We start from the raw sequence: 23611 nt of genomic DNA on the forward strand, positions 1-23611 counted from the left end.
CACGTAATCCTCATCTCCTCTCCTACACCTGTCTTCTTACAGGTATAGTCTACTACGGCATTCGAAGGAGAGACAGAAAGTAGATGGCCTCAACAACCTGAACTACTCCCCCCTAGTGTCCAGGAGGCCTCTCTACACCAACATCACAGTCTGCTTGAGCAGAAAGCTGGCACCGGTAGCCGACTACTGATGTCGGCTCAGCTGGACTGCAAAAACAGCTGGGAATCAAAGTCCTCTGGGACATCAGCCATATCTCACCAGTTGCAGCGCTGCTTGGGACATTTTATTTGAATTTTTGTTTTTTTTTTAATGCAAAAAAGGAGACTCAAATAAGTGTTGTTGGATAAATCATCAAAGAAAATAAGGATGAATGCTGCACTTGCTTGTTGCCACAGACCATCATCCTCTCATCCGGGCTTATCTAACATTCAGTCTCCACACGCTTTTTGCACCATTTTTGGCCTTCAGCATCCATTCACGCATTCACGTTGTTCAGTCAATGATTAGCTTACTCCAACACTATTGTGATTGCTTATGAAAACAGGCCATGACGCATACACACACAGACACACACACACACACACACACACACATATATACACGCACACACAATTGTGACATGGTTCCTGAGGCTTTGATTTTTACTCTGCTCTTGCACTTATTATTTTAATAAATGCAGTAAACCTGTGAAAACAATTTGCATGCACACAGGGGCCACACAGCAATTTTAGCTTCATGTGGAATCCTGCAGCTGGTTCTGCAGAATGTATGCCAAATCTACAAGTGTAGAGAGCAAGAGAAAAGATCTGAAAAAAGAAAAAAAAAGAATCAGAGTGTGTGCTTTCAGTCGTGTATATGTGAAATAGTCAAAAGACCTATGTTTAGAGAGTATTTATATCTAAGTCATCTCTCACCAACAATATTTTGTCCTGTGAACATACCATTTAAAGACTGTGATGTTTGTGTTTGCGTATAGTTGCATTGGAATTTCTGGCTGCCTTCAAGTGGCTGTATGTTATTAGCAATAAGCTGTAATATCAGACAGCAGAACTCGGATCCGACTTCCTCACTATACAGTTGCAATAGCATGGGTGCTAGCATACCCTTATTGAATTAGAGAAGGAGTGACTGCATATGCAAACTTCACATTCGACACACCTTTGCCTAAGCAAACATGTCACTTTGTTTTGTTTTTTTCTCAGAACCTGCATGTGTCTGTGCATGTCTGTGTCTGTATATTGCTGAGGGAGAGCTATGCAAATGGTCCTCATTGTATCCTGTATTTATCCTTAACACAAGGTCTTCAGGGTGAACTCAAAAAAGTGTCGTCACCTCAGGAAACTGAGAACGACAGATTCAAGACCTCAGTTGGAATGCAGGTTAGGAATCCAGACCAGAGATAGATATATACAGTCGCTGTTTTAGTTTTCAATCCCGCGTCCTTAATGTTTACTCACGTCATTTTATTTTATTTTTTTTATGTTTTACTGGAGAGACTTTGAGTTATAGAATACTTGATCACTGTCGCTGTCACTGGTGTTTACAGAAGCTTTTTGCTTTATTTTTTCAGATTGTCTAGTGTTCTCCGTTGTAAATGCTGTTAAAAACTGTATCAACCAATGTATAGCTGCCTTTATTTTTTTAACTGACATGTCTTCATGTGGATAGACATCAAGTGATACACCACTGATTTTTTTTTTTTTTTTACTTTGTGACCAAGCTTTAGCCAGTGAGTCTCTGTGTAAGCCATCCATACTAACCAGAGGTTTATTCGGTGGCATACAGCCCTGCACTGTGCACTAACACAGATGGCAGTCTCTAAAAAAAATGTCTGATGTCTGATTTGTGTGTTTGACAGTTTTGCTTTTGAGAAAAAAAAAATCCCAATACTGTAAACATAGATAATTTACAAAAATACAGACACTTTTCTTCTCGCAGTCTGTCCTCTAGTCTCACAGCTTCATTCCACACAAATCGCCTTGTATGCGTTTAAGATGTTTCTTATGGATGGAAAATTGTGGGTGGTTGACAAACTGTTGTATTCCAACAATAGAATAAGAAGAGGCAGGACCTCGTTTTTATTTATTTGATAGTGTGTGGATTATTTTCCTTTGGTTGTTCTTTTTTTTTTTAATTTGTTTTTTTATTTTATTTTTTAGGATTGAAGATATTATTTAGTAGGTGACATGTGACGGACTGTCAGATGCACTGAAGCGTATGTGTATTTGTGTGAGATTGTGAGGTTCAGGTTTGTGCAGCCGGGGAGCTGTTTCCTTTCAAATGAAATGGAACACGGCCCCGTCGCCCAGTGTGTATTATTCTAATGAACAGAGACGTTAGAGGAGGCCATTTTGTGTGACAACCACAGGAAGAGAACGACAACCAATCAGACGACGCTATTGGTTCCTTTCTTTTGACTGAACACCTCCTTTATACTAATTGATAAATCAATGGTGCTAACCTTCCAGAGCTCCCTTTAAGGGCGTCTCTCTCTCTACGTGCTTACTGGAACCAGGCCCGACGTCACTAAAGCGAGTGTCTGCAGGAAAAACACCGTCAAAGATAGAGGAACACATTTTCCTACCTGTATATATGTGGAGCAGACATTCTGTGTTTTTGTTTTTTTTGTAACCCATTTTATTGTAATAGGTTACACTAAATTGTGCATTCTTCCTTCTGGTTCATCACCACAAACAGAAGCACATTTCTGCCTCATAGCCAGTCACTCAGGAGGTGCACAGTCAAAGTTGGGGACCGTAGCAGAATTTGTTTTACGTTTTTCTTTCCCTTGTGTGTTTGAGTGAAATGGCTGAATCTTTTTCAGGGGTCTGAACTTCCTCTATCTGGAGTTCAAGGCTTTTGATTTTTCCTTCTGTTTTTCCAGCACTGAGTAAAAAAAAAAAAAAGAATATTTCTAGTGTACTGGCTGTAAACAACTCGCAGGTTCATTTCTAGTTCATGACAATTAAAAGTTACACTGTAAAGTTTTTTTTTTCCTCTTTATTTTAAATTAACTAGATGGACGTTTACTAAAAAGCCAAATGGTTTCAGTTGGCCGTTGAAGATAAGATCATCTGGATGATGTAGATTTTCTCAGAGTCTAAAACCCACTACGTAGAATGAGCAGCATTGCAATCAATACTGTGGGTTTTTTGGGAGAGTTTGAATTTTATTTAAAACTGACAGTCTATTGTTTTCAGTTGGAGGGAAGGACACCCTGGCTATTTATATATATATTATATAAATTAAAATAGTCCAGGCCTGCTGCTCATTCACAAGGCGTCATCATAATGTCACCTGCTCCAATCCACTTGATGCTGGTTTAAATGAAGGGGCCGTCCTGGAGCCTGATAAGACCAGCAGCCTTAACTCTTAATTCATTGCAGTGTTGTTATTTCATTTCACATAAGATTTGTTTTATAAGCAAAACTATTTACATTTAAAGTGTATATTAAGAAAAGCTATCATTGTAAATATAGTGTGTAGTGTTTTAGAAACTCCATAAGGTCTTAAATCAGTACGGATGCTCCATTAAAGAACAAGGCTCGGGAGGGATCTGGCTGAGGGTTCATTCAGTGCCATTTGAGTGCTAGTGATGCTCATGCAGCAAACTTTTTTTTTTTTTAATTCAGTACTTCCTGGTATACCCTTTAAAAAAAAAAAAGAAATACACCTGTCCCATAAATTAAAAATTGTGTCTGTGGTGTTCTGCATTCCTGAAAGGCCTGCCTCATTGCACTTAAGCAGCCATTGGAGGAACATGCATGAGGAATGTCGGCGACAATCGTCAGAAAAGTATCACAGGCCTTCATTCAGCATGTGATGTCTCCTTGATGGCAACATCAGTTGAATTAATGATGTGTCAGCCAAAAAAAAAAAAGAAACCAACTCGTGCTTACAATGCAATGAATTACAGGCATTCAAACCAGCAACACAACTTTTATGACAGCTAATAAGAAAACAAAAAAAATTACAGCTAAATTTAAAATGCATATTCTCTGATTGTTAGGGGAGAAATCCTTGAATTGAAGCCATTTGTCAAAACCTACCTGATGTCAGCCTAACATGGATCTGTTTGTGTATCAGCATATTATCTTTTTTGATTATTGAAATTTGTATGATGGACATTTTGTTTTATACCATCATTGTTATTGTCAACGTACACCAATAAACTAAAACATGTAAAGCTATATTTCCTCTTTCTATATTTCCTATATTTTCTCATTGACTCTTATAGTTCTGGTTCCAGAGCGGTCCAGCGGCTTTCAGGAGTCCGTTTAATTTATCAAACCTCTACCGAACCATTTTCTCTCAGTGGTCTGTGGCTTGATTTACATTTTTCTAAATAATTTGGCTATATTGAGTACTATGGCAGTGGCACAGAGATGTGATTCCTGTAAAAATAAATTTGGTTTATTATTCATTACTTACACCAAAATGAGAGCACAGTCTGACCACAGTTAGAATACAGCCAGTGAAAGAGCCCTACTGGGAATATTGTGGTTTCATTTATCCTGTAAGAGGCAATGATCGACGGTAACACTCTGCGATGTTGATTGATCGAGACTGAGGATATTAGGGGGGAAAAAAATCTAATATTTCTCTGTTTAATTTTGTGTGAATATTTATAAGTATTCCAATACAAAAGAATCTTGAGCTATGCTTCCATGTAGTTTGAAGACCTGCATGAGTTCTGCACTGTAAGCAAGAATATACAAGAATACACACCTCCTCACCCACACAGAGGTCGTGTGACACTTCCATCCAAAAACAGATTGCTTGATCATTAATGAAAAGATACTGAAACGACTTCCAGGAATAGAAACAGTTTACTTTCTCACTGAAAATCCTACAGAAGCACATCGGTACCCAAAAAGAGTATTTTACATTCACTGATGCCCTCTGGAATGCCTCCCCATAATCTAAAACCTGGTGCTATATTATTATTGAGGAACATTTCCAATGAATAATGGACTGTGTGTATGTATGTGTGTGTGTGTGTGTGTGTGTGTGTGTGTATGTGTGTGTGTGTGTGTGTGTGTGTGTGTGTGTGTGTGTGTGTGTGTGTGTGTGTGTGTGTGTGTGTGTGTGTGTGTGTGTGTGTGTGTGTGTGTGTGTGTGTGTGTGTGTGTGTATACACTTCCAAAAGCATGAGACAAAGATGATGCCTGTTGGGATTTTACAGTCTGCCACCCATAGCAGAACGACCAGAATAGAATGAGATGCTTTGAGGGGAGGTCACTTAAGATTCATTGAATCCGAGCGGCTCCAGCCCTGTGGCATTTAGCACATTAACTGCACATCTCTGCTTGTTAACAGAAGTGACAGCTGATAATTTAATTATGCTCTCTGAAAAGGAAATACTAAGTGCTCAGGATGAAATATCTGCACAAATATCTGCATTTATTTCCTCGGGGAAAAAAATAAATAAATGAATGAGTTGGATAAGACAGTAAGTCATGTGCTGCCATTGAAAGTGTGGAAAAAAAATATCAATTCAACCTCCTTGAAAACACTGTCCTCAGCTCTCCTGCTGCGTAACAGCAGTCGCAGTGTGTGTTAGTGGCTTGGCAGCGGAACAGCGCCTGGCTGGAGTGGCCAGATCTTAATGGAGTCTGGGAAACACAAGGCCCTGCTGACACCAGCGTCACTAAGCTCTCAGAGGCGGCTACAAGGGCAGCGCTTCAGATCTGAAGAGCTGTTCCGGAAAGTGTATAGAACACATGCCAACACACACATGCATCCGCCATTAATTCATCCACGCGCAGCCCCCTGGACCACTGTGCCACTCAAAGCCTCTGAGTGGCACAATACACCAGGGACACGTTGGCCTTTATATGCTCTGTGTGTGTGTGTGTGTGTGTGTGTGTGTGTGTGTGTGTGTGTGCGTGTGCGTGTGCGTGTGCGTGTGCGTGTGCGTGTGTGTGTGTGTGTGTGTGTGGCGATGCACCCCATACTACATCTGCAAGGAGACTCTGCATCAGGAAATAACGAACTTTGTGGCTTTCAGTGGTGCAGAGTCGATTCTCTGTGCGTTTTTTAAGCATGTAGATACACACACACACACACACACACACACACACACACACACACACACATACATACATACAACAGTAATTCCATTCAAATGTAGTTATGGTAGTGTTAACCTTCCATCTGATATGTTATCTACTGATAAGGATCAAAGAGCCTTGCCTCTCATTAAGTCTCATGTTTGACTCACAGGGAGCAGAAGTGCATCATGGGATGTTGTACGTACTCTGTCTCGTTTCCTGTATGCAGAGGAACAATGATGCCACTGTCCCCGTGTGTAGCTGTCACATGACCTCAGAATGTCACCTTGCCATTACACAACTGTTTGTCATGTTCTCAGGTATGAGCATGAGCTCTACGTGTGTGTGTGTGTGTGTGTGTGTGTGTGTGTGTGTGTGTGTGTGTGTGTGTGTGTGTGTGTGTGTGTGTGTGTGTGTGTGTGTGTGTAGGTGTGTAAGTGGTTGTCCTTCATGTGGCTCCACAAAGCGTTGGCGATGTATCCGGGATGTACCCCGCCTCTCGCCCGTTGGCAGCCAGGATAGGATCCAGGAGACCTAAAGTGGAAGAAGCGAAATGATTACAGTTGTACCATCTACAAGATGGATGGATGGATGGATGATTGATGGATGGATGGACGGCGAGTCTCTTTCCTCCCCTTCCTGCTGTGGGTCTTTCAGGTATTTGTGGTTCGGTTTTGGCGCTGCAGCCTTTGGCCCTGATGCAGCTGATGCATTATGGGCGTGCACGCGTATTCTTTCCTGTTAGGATACAAGGGAAACAGCTGAGGGGCCAGATAGTGGGAAAATCTGTTTCAGATACGGACATTCTTTCTGCCCCCCGCCCCCCAACACGGCTGCACTGTTTTGTCTCCGCGTCCATCCTTTGTGCTCCTGCTTTCCCTCGCCGTCACATGCCGTCCATCGGCTGGAGTTCAGCCAGTCAGGCTCATTATCTGAGTTTGCCTCTTCTCCACACTGACTCATGCACTGTCTGCTCTCTGATGCCATCCCACTGTCCTATTTTTATTTTATTTTTTTTGTGTGTCCTGGTTCACAGTTTTCTCACTATCATCCATCAACAGGTTTTTGGGTTTTTTTCTTCACCACTCCGGATCCATTCTTGCTTTTGTCTTTGACCTCCAGCCTCTCCATTCACTCCAAACTGCACCTCCAGATTTCTATTTTGAGTTTAGTCCTTTTTTCTTTTTTAATATTGTGATTGCTTCATACTGTTCTGGTCACCAAGAGATGTGCTCTATAAAAACTATGTGCTGATGCCACATAGAAGATCTGCTGACAGAGCGTGAGTGTTATGAGGTCGACTAATTTTCACGGTTCACATCACTCAGCTCCATTCTTTATCGCTGAGTCTCAGCCAGCCTCTGTAAACACGACGATCCCCCTCTCTTCACCTCGTGACCTCACCTTATCATCTGACTGCCTCACATGACCACAGTCTAGTGATCTGGTTTAGTATGAATGTGGTCAGTCGGGACGAATTCACGCTGTTTCATTTCCACAGTTTTCTCGTGCCGGCACTACTCATATTTATTTAAAAAAAATCAACATGAATGAGCTACTAGGCGGCTGCTAGATGGCCGCCTTTAACTCCACTATGTGTGTGAAGGGCATCCCTTTGTGTGTGTGTATGTGTGCGTGCGTGTGTGTGTGTTGCTAAAAATGACAGATTTCCTTCTTCCTCCTATTATTTGTTCATATCAGAAACAAACCAAAAAAAGAGTTCTAGTGAAAGCAAAACAGACTTGATTTTTATTTTTGTCATCAACAAATGAAGTAGCATAACCAGTGAAGTTATGCTTAATTGCTTTAGTTGGTGTAGTATACTAAAATATTAATTTAGTTTTGTATTCAATTACATTTTAATCTCGTAGGATATTTAACAGCGACAATCCACATGAAGGAGCACAGCTGTAAATAAATCTGATTTTTCATTTGTAGTCATCGGAGAGATATTACAAAGTCACCCTAAAAAACAAAAAAAAAAACCAGTATGAAATTAGAATTACATTGTTATTCATTTTATATATTAAAACACAACACAGCATTAGATGGTGCAGCTGAGTATTAGTTATCCATTTATTTAGATGAGCTTTAAATTAACTGTCCAGTTCTCTAACAGGTGCAGGGATGAATGTCCACATTGTGGCTGGAACAGAGGACACAGACTGACAGAGAGCACTTTTTGGAATAATGCATTCCTTTCATGCTGCACGCTTGAAGTGCAATTCACTTCTAGTGATGACAAACAAATGACTTTTTTCAAATTTGAAGCCTTAGTTCGAAACTAATAATCTAATTGCCTTTTTTCTCATTTTTGTTGTACGTATTTTTCAAAAATATAAAGAAATAAATGGGAAGAGAGTTTAGCCATAACATTATGAGAATGCTGATCATGTATATAACTCTTATTACAGGTGTAAGTTAAATTATATTGGAGTGATTTTGTTTTACTGTAAGAAAACACTTCTACTCTGGAGTGTTTGAGATTTTATTTCTTTCCATCTACCACGCCAAGAAATATGTTGTCACTGCCCTCTAATGGTCAATTTTGGAACTACTCTGCAACGTGTAGCAATGCAATCAGAAATTAAAAAAAAAAAAAAAAAACTGTCAAAACACAAATACTTATCATTCTCAAACATGTGTCAAACAGAAGTTTACAAAAAAATGTAAATAGCACCAAGATGACTTACAGTATTTTTTCAAACAACAACGAAAAAAAAATTTAAAAAAATAACCAGACAAGTGTCCACACAGAGGATGTCAAGTGTGCTTGTCAGTAGAAACCCGTAGCAGCGTATTAGTCCCATATAATCCACTTTGTTTTGATATAGTTTCTCTAATAAAACAGTTTAACGTCAGAGCAATGCAGTCACTTTGTTTAAGTTAAAAAAAAAGGTAAAAAGTGAAGACAAAACAATCAACATCAGAAAAAAAAAATGCCCTATAGAATAAAATCTCAAGGGATAACATTGCCCAGCTATACAATCATAAGTGTGTCTTTGTATCCTGTGACTTCCTCGCTTCACTAGAGACATCGGCGGAGGGAGCTTATGAGAAATGACTGGTTTAGTTAATGTGCAGCTATACATATAGGGCATGAAAGATAGTAAAGAAGCTGAGGAAGTCACTTCATCCTAATGAAAAGTTTTGTTTGCTTTTTTTCCCGCCATAGCTCAAATGCTACTGGTCTCCTTTTTGATTCACACCTTCCTTGTCCGCACAGTTTTTAACTTCCCCTTTCAGCTCTGCGAGCTTTTCTGAATGGACGGCCAGGGAGCCGTTGAGCTGAGCCAGATATGAGTCCGAGTGTCTCTCAAGCTCTGCCCTGATCCTCTCCAGTTGCTCCGCCAGCTCCCCCAGGGTGCTGCACTGGCCCTCCACTCGGCTCACCCTGCTATCGACATCCTTCACCTCCTTCTGCACCTCTATGGCCGTGCTCCTGCAGCCGTGCAGCTCCCCGGACAGCCGTCTCTTCAGGGCCACCAGCTCTTCCTTCAGCAGGGCCAGCCGCCTCTCCCCGGCCCCCAGGAGGGACGTTTGATGGCCCACCAGTTTGGTGATTCCGTGCACCTGGTTCACGAGCTGGTTCTCTCTCTGCTGCCACGTGTCGTTAGCGTGACCCACTTCACTCGCAATAAAGTTAATAGACTCCTTTAAACCTTTCAGGGTGCGGTTGACGGAGTTGATGTTGATCTTCAGCAGAGTGATCTCTCCGTGGACGTTGCCTTCCATGTCCTCTTGGGCGATACGGAAGAGCACGTTTTGCAGGGTGTTGTTGAGGCGATGCAACTGGTCCGAATGGGAGTCCAGGCGGTTGGACATTTTCTTCTCCATCCCCTCACAGTGTTCATCTACTTCAGTGACACTGACGCCTGACGCCGATGGGGTCGAGGGTGAGCAGGAGGAGGTGCAGAGGAGCTCCAGATCTATTAATTGTTTCTGAATACCATCCAGGTCCCCCTCCACTCTCCTCCTCACGGACTCGATCTCCGTCTCCAGCGCCGGGACCACCTGACCCTCCAGGAGAGCCGGAGCGGTGGCGTTACTCAGCTCCTCCACAGCCACGAACACTCTCTCCTCCAAGGTCTTCAGCTTGTCCTCCAGCATGGTCTTGAAGCCATCCACACCACCAGGGAGCGCTGCTACCCCGTCAACTCCATCCCCTGTGGTATTGAGGCGGCTTTCTATATCCACCAGGCGGTTCTCAATAAGAGTTTCCACGTGGAAGCTCTGGTCATTGATGGCGGTCTGGAGGTGTCTCTGAGATTCTGTTAACCCTTTAACGGACTCCTCCAGCAGCAGCACACGCTGAGAAAGACTGTTCACCTGCAAAAACCAGCAACGTATTAGTACATACTGGACATATTGCTTTGCCTGTGGCATACAGTCCCTGAAAATGGTACTATTTAATTAAAAGGAACAGTTTGACCTTTAGAGAAATGTGATTATTTGCAGAAACTCCTATCAATTATAAGCAAAGTGTCATGGTTCTGTTTGTGTGCTTGACAGGTCTGTTATTGTGAAGACTCATTTTCTCCTGACAGGTGTGGCTGTGGCAGAGGGCGTGTCTGGATCGTAGCGGCTGACGAGCCACACCAGTTCCCACTCTGCTCATCAGCCTCATTTTAAAAGGCCTGGCTTTTCCCTAAGAGGGTGCCAGATTATTTTGTCCTGTGTTCGTAATGCTAGTGTCCCTAGTCTTCTCGCTGCTACATGCTCTTTTCAGTGTTGTAGATTTTTATTAATTTTTGCTCTGTTGTTTTGGTGTCATTGCTCACTTGTGTTTTTGCCTGAGCAATAAAACTGTTTATTTTTACGTTTGTGTCAGTCTCTGCTCCTTGGGGTACAGACTTGAACTACCCCTTAACACAAAGCACTGAGTTACAGCCAAACGAAGATGAAGAGCTTGGGACAAAAATAGCTCCTCAATCCAATATTGGATTTACAAAGGAGACTATTTCAGATACTAGTTTAAGGGAGATAGCCCACCTCCAGGTCATCTGGTGCTGATGGATCTTTTCAGCCTTTTGTTTTCCTTTTTTCTGCTTTAAAGCTAAACTAATCCTACATTTCATATAAATAGTTATGTCAATTATGTCTAACATGAAACCACACTTGGAGTGTTTTTAAAAACTTGATGAATCCCATCCATGTCATACCTGTCCACAGCAGCTCTCAGTCAGAGTAAGACCCTGGATCTGCGCCTGTAAAGACCCCAGTTCTTCCCTGATCCCGGTCTCTCTTCCATCCAGGGATTGCTGCATCTGCTCCTGACCGTCGATGTGATCCCTGTGGCACTGCCTCTGCACCTCTCCGATCTTTGTGTCACAGTGGTTCTCCAGCGTGGTCACGCGGCGCTCGAAGCCGTCCAGGATCTCCGCTCTCACTCCGGCCAGTTTGACGTCCAAGATCTCGTCCAGATGAGCGGTGGAACTGGGACCAGGAACGGGTCTGCCTCTAGCTCCTTCCAACAGCTTCTTCAGCTGTCCATCATGACCCAACACCATCCCCTAAGGGTACACAAGGATGGGATTAAGAGGAGAAGGATGAATGAAACCCAATCAATCCATGTTGATGATGAATTCAATGAGTTTAATACAAGCTCTTACCTGTATTTCCTCTATCATGTGAACTTTGGCACGCAGCTCATCCCTCACTTCCGTCACTCTTCCTGATAAGTCTCCGAAACCAATAAAGCTTCCTTCCACGTCCAGCCCACCAGGAGTCCCATCTGGAATCACCCCAAATCCCACCGAGTCGGACCCACGAGGACCGTTAGGCATCAGGGACACCAGGATTTTGTTGGTATCTTCTCGAAGGGACGTGCGAAGTCTTTCCTCGAGGCCGGCCACCACGCCGTTCAGTGTGTCCAGGCCCTGGGTGAGGCGTCGCAGGTCCTCCTCCATGCGGTCCAAACGTTCTCCAGTCACTCCCGAAACCCCTGATTCCAGTATAACCAGGGATCAAACAGATTAAGAGATTTTTTTTGTACATTAAGGGAGTTTGAAAGGAGAAATAGAAAATATTTATTCGGTCCAGATTCATTCACACACGCAGGTTCACACAGGGCAGGTGTGAACCTCAAGGCTGTGTGTGTGTGTGTGTGTGTGTGTGTATGTGTGTTCTCACCATAGTTGGGTCTTCCATTCCCAGGAGGCAGCTGTCCACCAGGGATTATTCTGTGGTCAGGAACACCAGGCAGAGGTTTACCGGGCTGCAGATGACCCTCTCCTGGTCTGGGTTCCACGGGGGGTTTGGGGCCATAGGGGAAACCCTTGATCCCAGGGCGATGGGGGAACCCTGGACCCTTAAAAGGTGTCATTCCATCAGGCAGCATCGTGGGGCCGTCGTAGCAGTTTTCTCCAGAGTAACCGGGACAACACCTCCACTCCAGCTCCGTCACTGTCTTGTAGCCCACTTTATACTTCGGCTTGAAGAAGGTCCGGTACCTGAAGGAAGCACCACAGTAAACTGTCAGCTGACATCTTTACTTCATTTTATAGTGTTTATCACATCCTATGTATCCATCCATCCACACATACATACATCCATCCATCCACACATACATACATACATACATACATACATACATACATACATACATACATACATACATACATACATACATACATACATACATACAGTACACTCAAGCATTGACTGCCTATCATTGTATAAATTGAACACTAGAGGGCAGCATTCTCACAAACCATCGTCTACATTATTTCTTTGCTGCTGTTTCCTGAATTATACATTCATAACTGCGACTGAACCGTCAAAAGTTTAACATTGAAGCTTTAACAGATTAATTTATTCCAGTTTCATGTCTTATCTTTTTCTTCCTTGAATTACTCACATGACAACAGGACACTTCTGACCCCAGATGCACTTGGTGGTGTATTCAGCCTTCACAAAGGTGGACACTCCATCCTGCATGGTGCATGTGATGTTCTTCTGGACCACATAGGCACAGTGGTTTCTGTGTGGATAGCAGAGCGATGGTAGCGTTAAATAAATACATCAACACCACAGATAAAATAATAACAGTTGTGCTCTTGTATGAAACTTAATGCTTCTAACATTAGACATCATAAGATTTAAGTTTCGAGTGCATTAAATTCAAAGAACATCTGCTTTGCTTTCATTAACATTATTAATTACAGAAAGGAGAATGTTTCATTTATTTTAGTATCATTGCTGCTACTCGACACCTCCAGCTGCTCGAAAACAAGTTTTTATTTGCGTGTGAAGCGTTCATTAACTCTATTGTAATGCTCATTAATATCCCTGCATGTAATCTGTGTTGTCTTGTTCTGCACCTTCATTGTTTTCCTCTTTTCTTAGTTTTTATAAGCAGCTTTGCACCACTTTTCCCAAATTCCTGTTTTAATCGATTGAAATAAGGACGTGTCTGTTCCTGATAAAGTTAGCCTCAGATTAGATTTATTCATTTCCATTTTGCGTCTTTGTTTGGAACCCTATAACCAGATGTTACAACTTTTGAAACGGATTTCATAGAAGAGCTTTATATTGCATTTGGAATAATTATTTTGAGTGATGTTTCCATGTTTAATTTTATTAACCACAGATTTATGGATACCTCCGTTTGTTTCCTTGTTCTTTAAAATGATAATTTGTTAACTTCTTTCCCCACTCAAAACACATTTTGTTTTGTAATGAGATTTGTGTCAAGACTGTTTCCAATTCCGAAAGTGGTCAGATACAGTGTGTATCCGGACCAAGACATTAGAAGTTCAATTTTTCTATTTTGAACAGATGTTGCATCACGCTGGAGTTGGACCTTCGATCTCCTTTTGCTTCATTGCCAGTGCAACTACAGCAACTGCTAAATGTTTCCCTGGCTCCGTGCAACACAGGAAATGATGATCTGCGCTCCTTGGGCTCACATGAGAGACATTTCTTACATTCAGAGGGGAACATTTAGTAACACATGCTGTACTTAATGGTGCTCCACAGCTGTTTCAAGACAAATAGAAGTGTTTGGAGGGGGCAGGGAGGGACCCCGGGGTGGGGGTTGGGGTGGCGGTGGAGGGACCGCATGACCAGTTAACGGGTTAAGAGAGTCAACAGGCGCCGGAGTCTGTCAGAATCTATGAGAAACTACTGCGGTGGTGGTTGCTTTCTCCAAAATGCTGACTGTGCTGGCAAGCGTGTGTGTGTGTGTGTGTGTGTGTGTGTGTGTGTGTGTGTGTTAACATATGTTAAATGCGGTGAGAAAAAAAAAAAATGAAAGGAGTGGGACTGACAGAGCTCCATTCATACCAGCCTGACAGGATGCTGTCAAATCATGTGTTTTTAAGGAAGTGGTGCTTCTGACCTGAGCTGATGTGGTAGGATGGGTGTTCTCAAAGCACTTTAAACTTGCACAGGCCACTTCCTATTTGTTTAGGATTATTATTATCATTATTATTATTATTATTATGGGCTTGACCACTTTGCTTTAATGTATCAGATTGTATTTGAGGCTTAAGAAATCAAGACTTTAACATCTGGTAAAAAAAAACAAAAAAAAGCGCTGGTTCACGGCCCAGTCTGCTAATGTTACATTGCTGCTAATAAATTGACATTCATACATTTTCCCTGGCCAACACCCCACCTGCAGGCTGCTTTTTTCTTTAAATCCCAAGGGGGGGGTGGGGGGGTGATAACACTGGTTGCACTGATCTCTTGTGCTGCTCACAGAGAATAAAGAAAGTCCTAACACAAGTGTCTTCACATAGAGTCCTATTCACACGCCGATGGTAGGAGAGATTCCCAGCATTAAGAATAATAAATTATGCTGTTAACTTCTATAGTAGTGAGTGGGTTTCTTCATATATAAATGATTTATTACCTGTGACATGCAGCTTTGTGACTTTTTTTTTTTGGGTATCGGAAAAACTAAAGCCACACACGGATTTTTTGGACAGCTGATGGAAAGCAATGTGCATAAATCTGTTATACGGTGCAGCCAGAGTGTGACCCCCTCCCTCCCTCCCTCTCACGTTGCATGCAGTGGTGATCAGCGCTGTGTAAAGTGACCATGTTCTCTGATTTGCTTGTCAAGTGCACATCTGGGGGGGGAGGGGGGTGCAATGACCTTCAGACTGTGACATCACAGGATCCAGATGTACGACGGATGAAAAAGAAAACAACTATGTTCTCTTGGACGTCCCTGTTTCTGCATCTCTTTACCCCCCCATCCCCACCCCCCCAGACTGCTTTTTGCCTGTTTTCACAGATCTGTCAATGCCATTTGGGTCTGTGAGTGATATTTTATCCCCACTTGTGAAAAGACTGGGGGGTTGGTGGTGGTGGTGATGGGGGGGGGGGTTTCTGGCTTATGAGAATCAAAGTCAAGCTTTAAAAAAATCGTGTCTCTGTGTCGACTGGAACAAGCCGCAGGTTACCGCCGTGTAAAAACAGACTTTGAAGGATGAATGCTGAGAGATAGTGATATTGTGTATGTATGTGTGTGTGTGTGTGTGTGTGCGTGTGTGTGTGAGCCGTGTATGTGTGTGTTTTTATACACATATTGAAGCCCCGCAGCCTTTTATGTCACATCTATGCAGACCACACAACTCCACAGGAGGAGGTCTGTATAAACTTTATTACCAGAAACATGAACCTGAGCTGCTTCAGTGGACAAATGTGGGAAGAAAAGTGTGATTTCTTTTGGGGGTGTTTGGAGTTTTCTCAGACTTTGTCCAGCTGGGACCCGTTGGTGACCACTTCCATTTCACAATCATGTCTGTGTTTAGAGGAAGAACACTCTGGAGATAGCACTTAATCCTAAAAAAAGACTGGATTATGAATCAGAATGATCAGAGGAGAGAGAGAGACACGGGAACTCGGGGCTATTTTAACACCTCATCCCTCAGCCAATGCGACACAAGGAGACTGGATTTCAAAGGTACAAATACTTTGTGATGTTTCTTTTAGCTCAGTGACAGATGAACAGGAAGCCGATGAAGTGCCAGACAGTAGAAGTCATTTAGATCAAATCGACGTGATCCGTGACACAAATAGAAGCAGCATTAGAACGCATTACAAACAAACAAACAGCATGAGAAAACGACCTTTGAGGTCACTGATTCATAAATATCACAGGTTCCAGGGCATTTCCTTTTTTTAAAAAAAAATTCAAGCCAATCAGATTTTGATGCTATTTAAATCAGCCAATTATATTATTACTGTCATGTCAGATTTCATTTTAATTTAGTTCTACCAGCTGTCATTTTAGTGTGAATTGTTTGGGGACTTTAGTCCCCAAATTACACCTGGAGTTCATCACTACCACCCCCAGTGTGAAGGATCCATTAGTACGACTTTGTGGTGGGTAGCGCCTCACAGTGAGAAGGTTCTGGGTTCTATTCCTGTCTGTGAAGATTTGTATGTTCTCCACATATCTGAGTGGGTTCTCTCTGAGTTCTCCGGTTTCCTCCGAAAACAGGCAGCTTAGAATGAATTGGTCACACCACATTGTCTGTGTCAGCATGGGTGTTTATTTGTTTTTGATGTGGCCCCACGATGAGCTGGCGTCTCATTCAGGGTGTACCCCGCCTCTCAGATGGGCTCCAGCAGATCCGTGACCCACGAGGTGAGTCGCAGGTCATTAGAAATTTTTAAAGCATGAAAGAAATATTGGGGAGAGGTGAACTGCTTTCAAACAAGAGTTAAAGACGTGATTTAAAGGCAGGTGAACCAATCTGAGGGGTAACAACGGCAATAATGTGGAACACAGGCTGTGAGAGGTGGGGGGTTAGGGTGGAGGGAGGCAATAGAACACATCATAAAGCCTAGAGCTGTGCTCTGTGAGGACCTGAGATAATGCTAAAGTCAGGATTATAACATTCCTATGATGACGTTAAATGTTTCCATGTTAGCATTAGCCTCTTTAGCACTGAACACAGTAAGGTGATGCTGATGGGAATAAACACAATATACTGGACAATGATTCACCATAAAGCTTGTTGTCCTTGTCATTCTCTAGGTTGTTGTATCTGAAAAGTGACTTTAGAGAGAAATTCTTCAAAACTCATTTATCACTTATGACAACACGATCACAAATTGGCAATAAAATGATGAGGTGATGACATTTCATATACCAAATGGTCAAATGTAAATTTCAGAGTGGCAACTTGATGCCAAAACACTGACATTGATTTAAAGGAACTGAAGGGCTGTAATTCACATCTTGTCAATAGTTGCCAACCAAAACATTAAAAGTTCTTTGCAGCATCATCCGCTTTTGGAATGTTATATCTCACCATCAGTTTATTCTTTTAAATGATGTTAACTTTGAGTTGGTTGCTATGGTACCCTGGATGAAGGTGACACGGAGGTAAACGTAAACTTCTGTCTGGCAGAATTTCCAATTTTTTTTCTGCTCTTAAGTGTTTTTTACCAGAATCTGTCAAATCACATTGCAAAGAGCAAGAAAACACAAATTACTGGAAGCTTAGAATGTATGTGACCCTGCACTGAACCACCCATCCCAATCTATTATGCTGTTTTTGTGTGACCCTCCTGACCTTAGTTTCTCCCTCCCTAAATGATATCAAAACTTCTCCTCCTTTCGAGTAGACTGTAAAACGTCAAGCTGCTAAATTTCTCTCTCTCTCTCTCTCTCTCTCTCTCTCTCTCTCTCTCTCTCTCTCTCTCTCTCTCTCTCTCTCTCTCTCTCTCTCTCTCTCTCTCTCTCTCTCTCTCTCTCTCTCTCTCTCTCTCTCTCTCTCTCTCTCTCTCTCTCTCTCTCTCTCTCTCTCTCTCTCTCTCTCTCTCTCTCTCTCTCTCTCTCTCTCTCTCTCTCTCTCTACCTTCACATCCTTCTTTCAACCCCAAACTATCGTCACTTACGCCGTGTCATTTTTGACTTCTAGTCTGGTCCCACTGTAAATATTTCCAGTATAGCATTACAGTTCCTAAATCGCTTCACAGCCTCCCAGGGGGAAAGCAGAATTCCCATCTCAGATTCTCTTGTGGAACATTTTCGGCAAATATTATTGCTGCCAGACCTCCACCCTCCACTGGGCCCAGAACAACTCACCTTTCAAATCTCCTTTTTCTCATAACGTTCCTTCCCCATCCCTTTTTTTTTTTTTTTTTTACTGCAAAATCTACAAACTGAAGGTAATTCTGTTTATTATCTAAGCATACCAGTTCTGCTCTTGCCTCTGTTTGGAATTTGTTTTCTCTCTCTATTTAGATTGCTCTCGCAGCCCCTCTGTGTTGGCTCATCATAACTCTGACATCTCTGGCGCGCTAACAAGCCACTTTTCCTTCCAATGCCTCTGTTGTTTTGACACTGTGGCACTAAAGGGCTCGCCTTCCACATTTGCTGGCCGCTCTCTCACCTGCAAAGTTCCTGACTTTTTGAACCCAGACCACTGCTTGTAGCCTCTGACAGATTTACGACCGGAGCAGGCCAGATAGAAAACCCCACAATCTTAATAGGACCTTTTTAACGACAGTCTTCGGGCTTCCAGCTCTCCTTCAGGGCCCATCTTTTTTGTTTTACACTCTAAATGAAACTTATTTCTAGCCAACTGGCAGGTCTTGAAGGCCCACTAGTGTGGGCTTGATTGATGCTACTCTGGTGGCTTCTGATTAGGGTTGAAGGAAAGATGTGATGCTCCCAGCTCCAGGACCGAAAAAGGAATAACGTCATCATTCACCGCCGGCTCAGAGACAGAACATTAGTTTTACACATGCTACTTTAACACATGCGCTGCCTGTGATTTGTACTACGGCAATAAAACCATGTAAATGTGGGAAGTGTTCACAACTTTACAATCACACTCAATCTGACAGCTACATCTGCCAATACGTGGTGTGTTCTTTATGTTGTTTTGTTCTGCAGTAATTTTCTCCTTAAGAGGCTTAAACAAACAGTAGTGGAAAAACACTTTTAGTCAGGCATTTCCCAAAGCACTTAATCTTCTTGAAGTAACAATGGCTCGCTGTTTCTTTAAATAAAAAGGGGATTCAAACCGAATTTTTTGATTTCTTAGGCTTATTATTCTGTCTGCACCTAGAAACGCATTTGAGAGAAGTGATTTGTGGGAGATAACGGCTCGCAAAGGTTAAAAAAAAATGTTGCGATTATTTGGTAGTTGCATTTTTAAGAATTTCATGTGTTTTATACGTTAAATTAAACACTTTCATTCTTCAGAATTTGTTTGAGGATTATTTATATGTCATTAAAAGATGTTTTAAAGGGACAATCCTTCAATTTTAAGTCTATTGGGCTCCACACTCTATGGCTCATCTATTTCTAAAGATGCAACATCAGCTCTGGTTCACACTGAACTAGTAGCAGGAAGTATAATTTAAGTTGACATCAGATCTGAGATCAGCACTGGCACATGGTCACACAGTCAGAATCGCAGCCTCTGACAGACTCAAACCAGCATGGAGGACTTCAACATAACAAATGAATATAACCGCAGGAAAGTGTTGGATTCACCTTTATTCAGTTTATCATGTCTCTAAAAAGCCGCAGCAGTCAAACTCCAGATGTTAGAAGGAAACACCAGTCATCATCTATTTAATCCTGGCGAGGCTTTGTCCAGAAATGTCCAGATTATTCAGCTCTTGATAATGAGACGCCCTTACAAACAAACGCAGAACGTAATTGTTCAAGCAATGTCACGTTGAGCGTTCATCTCTTCCAACTGGCTCATGCTCTGTGAGGTCACGGAGAGGTCGTAGCCTATCACAGCTGACATCAGGCGAGAACTCATCACAAGGGCTGACACATATAAAGACAAAAACTCCATTCCCACTGACATTCACACCTACAGACCAGTGAGATCCAGAGGTTTGACCCCTGTGGTCGATTTTTTTTTTTGGATTGTAGGAGGGGAACCGCAGAGGGAACGCATACAGACATGTGGAGAACATTGAGACTCCACAGAAACAGGCTAGATGGAAACCCAGAGGTAACCACCTCCACCCCACATTAGACATAATGTTTATTTTTCACTGTGCTGATTGGACAGCTGCTACTGGGCCCAGCTGAGCTGAAGCGTTTTGCCTCCCAGAACCCAGATGTGAGTCACCCGTCGGGCCGATAGCAGCGTCTGTAGCTCCACATAAAGATACTTGCGTCGCCATCTATATTTTCAGAGCTTCTGTCCATGAGAAAGGGTCGGTTAAGGATGACTTTAATGTGGATAAAAAGATCACAACAACCTTTTTCAAAGTGGGGGGAGAGCAGTAAATTAGATCTTTTTCTGTTCCTAACCAGGATCCCATTGCAGGAGACAAGCTTCATTCTTGTCCTCCACTGGACACTCAACACAAACTTGTAACCGCCACCCATAACCTCTAACCTCGACACAACACACCGACCTTTAACCTTTGATCTCTGTCTCACATATCATGGGATATGTTTCAATCTGATCAGTGGAGACATTTGGCAACCGCTGTGATCCTAACTGATTTATGACATCATGAAAAAGCCCACATGGTTAGAGATGGTTGATGGATGCTGGACTCGTTTTTGTCGGCTCTTGTCTTTGTCGTCGCTCTTTGTGTTACAAATGTTAAATGTGATGAAGATAATAATAGTTTTTATGCTCTTGGAGATGATGACGTAGTCAGAAACAAGTTTGCATTTAGATGCAGTGAAAGCGGATGACGAGCATCCTTCACAAAAATAAAGGAGCAAATACAGAAGCCACAAAACACACACACACACACACACACACACACACACCCACACACACACACACACACACACACACACAATGACACGTGTGTTATTTTCAAGTCTCTATTTCCACTGAGTGGTCAGGCTGACAACAACTCAGCTCATATATCTGCGGTGGTGGTCCGAAACAGACATGTCCCCAGGGGCCACTGTAGCCAAGGTGGGTCAGCAGCTCAGGCATTAACACCAGAGCTGGACACACACACACACACACACACACACACACACACACACACACACACGAGTGGGAATATCAGCAGCAGCACATCATTAATGACCAGCTATCATTAAGACCAAGTTAGCTTTCGAGCAGAACGACCGATTCATCGCGGGGATTCACACACGGCAGAAACTTTCACTCGTGAATTAAAATGTAATATCAAATAACACATAAATAATATTGATGGAGAAACACGATGAGACACATTAAGACGTCTCAGTTAATTGAGTGTCTTGTCCTCACCTCATCTCACATGACTAAATATAATCATTAGACTTCTGTCCATTACTGTGTGACGTGTGGGTAAACCTCTCTCTCTCCGAAACAGTCATTTGTTGATTAACTTGTTAATGCTAGGTAGCTACAAATTAATAAATACATAAAAAATACATTGATATTTTTTTTAAAAATTGAAAAATAAATAATATATAGAATGTGGAAGGTGTTTATATGGTAAAGCTGGAGACTGAATGTGGACTCTGCTCTCGGGGTGCATGCAGCCCTTTTCCCCGGAGGTGGAGGTGCACATTGGAGGAGGTTGGGGTGTTCAATCAGCTGAGTTGTGTAGAAGTTTGTGTGAAGCAGCAGGCGGCGGTGGAACTGTCCAAAAACATAACAGCTCTCAAAGGGAAGTCAAGCAAATGAGATGAGAAAGGAAGGAGAAAAAACCAAAGGGAGGCCGTATTTCACCTCAAAGCTTTGTGGCTTTCAAATAACAGGCATACAGAGTGTTGTATTTCTCTGAGGTCCTGATGACACCAGGCTCGTATTTACACACATCACACATCCCTGATGAAAAACAGGCAAAGCTAAATCTTCTTACAGACTCGGGAAATAAATTCTCATTAGTCACTTCGGTATGAACTCGGTTTTAACTCGTCGTTTCATCGTCTTGAATATTGATTGTTGTCGAAACCGTTCCCTTTTGCAGGCGCCCCTCCCATCACATGCACACATGCAGGAACGCAGAGGCTGCGAGGGATCAACAGTCCTGTCATCATTTCTGTGCAGCTCCTTTTGCTAAGATTATAATGATGCCTTTGTTTTCATAAGGCAGCATTCGATTGTTGTTCTGTATATACTGTTTAAAAGTCCAGCCGCAGATGGTTTTAGGTGTGAACCACAGAAAAAGAGATGATGATGGTGAGTAAGAGAGAAACACAGAGTCAATTCAAGGATCTCCCACCAAACCCATGTCTTAACTAAAACCATATTTTATTTTTTTTGCAACTTCCTGTTGATATTTCATTCTCAAGGGGGAATAGAGTGACTCGTGGTTGTGTTTGCGAGCACTTAAGGTATGAGGAATGAATTTAAAAGTCAATATTCGCCAGTGTGAAAAAAGGCAGGACATGAAACAAGCATTAAAGCCTGTGGTTTGTCAAAAAATGCTGTACTTACTTGTGACGGGTCATTGGCTTGTTTGGCGAATGGTGAGGGTTGAGTCCAGCTTTGTACAGGTTGTATCTGTTTCCATAGAAAGGGTTGACATGACCCCCGTAGAAAGTTCCTTTGCTGTTCACCACAGATAGCAACACTCCGAAGATGAAGAACTGTGCAGCCAGTTGACACAATTTGTTCCTCATTGTCAGTTCTGTTCTTTCTTTAAATCTTTAAAATGCTCACTTCATTCCAGAATGCAGCTGTCTGATGAAGTAAACTGAAAGTTGTGGGGTTTTTTTCTCAGAGTGTTGCGTTGAAGTCCTCCAGCTCACGTGTAGTCTCGCCTTCCTCAGTGGGCCCTGAAGGAGACATGGAGCACAAACAGCTGTAGCATCAGCAGCATCTCATCCAGTCCACTTTCAGTCCACGCCAGCACCAGCGGGTCTGAGCTGGGAGGACAGAGCAGAAGGAAAACTAGTGAGGCTGAAGAGGGAGGGGGAAGAAGGAAGAGGGGCAAGGAAAACAACACAAAGGTGTGCAGAAGGAGGGGAAAGGAGAAAAGAGGGGAGCGGGACAGAGGAGAGGAGGGAGGACTGTGCGCCTGTGTCTCTAAGAAAGTTACAGATCCACACACGCATGCATGCATTTGTGCGTGAGACCTGCTGACTAGACCGGACCCTCCGAGTCCTCTGCACAAGGCATGAGTGAGGCTGTGTGTTCACAAAGCAGCGTGCTGCTCTGCTGCCTCCGGAGGGGCCGGCAGAGACAGCCTACATTTACATATCCCACCCCAAACGTCCAGGCTGACTGCACCGCAAAAGAAAGTGATCTGGTGATCACTAAATAGTCGTCCTACTTTCATTTCCTCTCCCTCCCTCGTGCATCACGTCCAAAGCAAGAAATAAACACACATATTTAAGTCAGATCCACAGAATACAGATGCTTTTCTTTTGCTCTGTTCATCTGTGATCTATCTCCACCTATCTTAATTTCCGTGTCTTTAATCCCATAATGATTTTATTTCCTGTCGCCTTTCCCTTTCTGACACCATCTGCTCTGGGATTAGCTGCACATCAAAGCCCCAGCATGCAGCACCATAGTGGCTGCAGCTGCAGCCATCCATACCGCAGACCTGGACACAATGGACGACCTCTGTGTCTCAGCCCACTCATTATGTCCTATTGCACATACATGTAGCTCAGTGCATGCATAGCTACCTCCTTTATCTGTCAGAAG

The 23611-nt window shown here is 42.7% G+C and overlaps 2 protein-coding genes across 2 annotated transcripts in view; one reads left to right on the forward strand and one right to left on the reverse strand.

The window, feature by feature from the left end:
• Window positions 1-4190, forward strand: part of b4galt5 (UDP-Gal:betaGlcNAc beta 1,4- galactosyltransferase, polypeptide 5) — a 30685-nt gene extending 26495 nt beyond the window's left edge. Inside the window, exon 9 of the mRNA XM_068335572.1 lies at window positions 43-4190. Coding sequence (XP_068191673.1) covers window positions 43-190 — 148 coding nt within the window. The 3' untranslated portion in view covers window positions 191-4190. The remainder of the gene's footprint in view (window positions 1-42) is intronic.
• Window positions 4191-7783: 3593 nt separating this feature from the next.
• LOC137606962 (EMILIN-3) lies at window positions 7784-23089 on the reverse strand. Its single transcript, XM_068332326.1, has 6 exons — window positions 22394-23089; window positions 12913-13035; window positions 12186-12505; window positions 11666-11997; window positions 11216-11566; window positions 7784-10382 (listed from the first exon to the last, which is right to left on the reverse strand). The coding sequence occupies exons 1-6, from the start codon at window positions 22576-22578 to the stop codon at window positions 9237-9239; spliced, it is 2457 nt and encodes an 818-aa protein (XP_068188427.1). The 5' UTR covers window positions 22579-23089; the 3' UTR covers window positions 7784-9236.
• Window positions 23090-23611: the final 522 nt, after the last annotated feature.

Source organism: Antennarius striatus, chromosome 2, assembly GCF_040054535.1.
Source record: "Antennarius striatus isolate MH-2024 chromosome 2, ASM4005453v1, whole genome shotgun sequence".
In the NCBI taxonomy this organism is placed as follows: Eukaryota; Metazoa; Chordata; class Actinopteri; order Lophiiformes; family Antennariidae; genus Antennarius; species Antennarius striatus.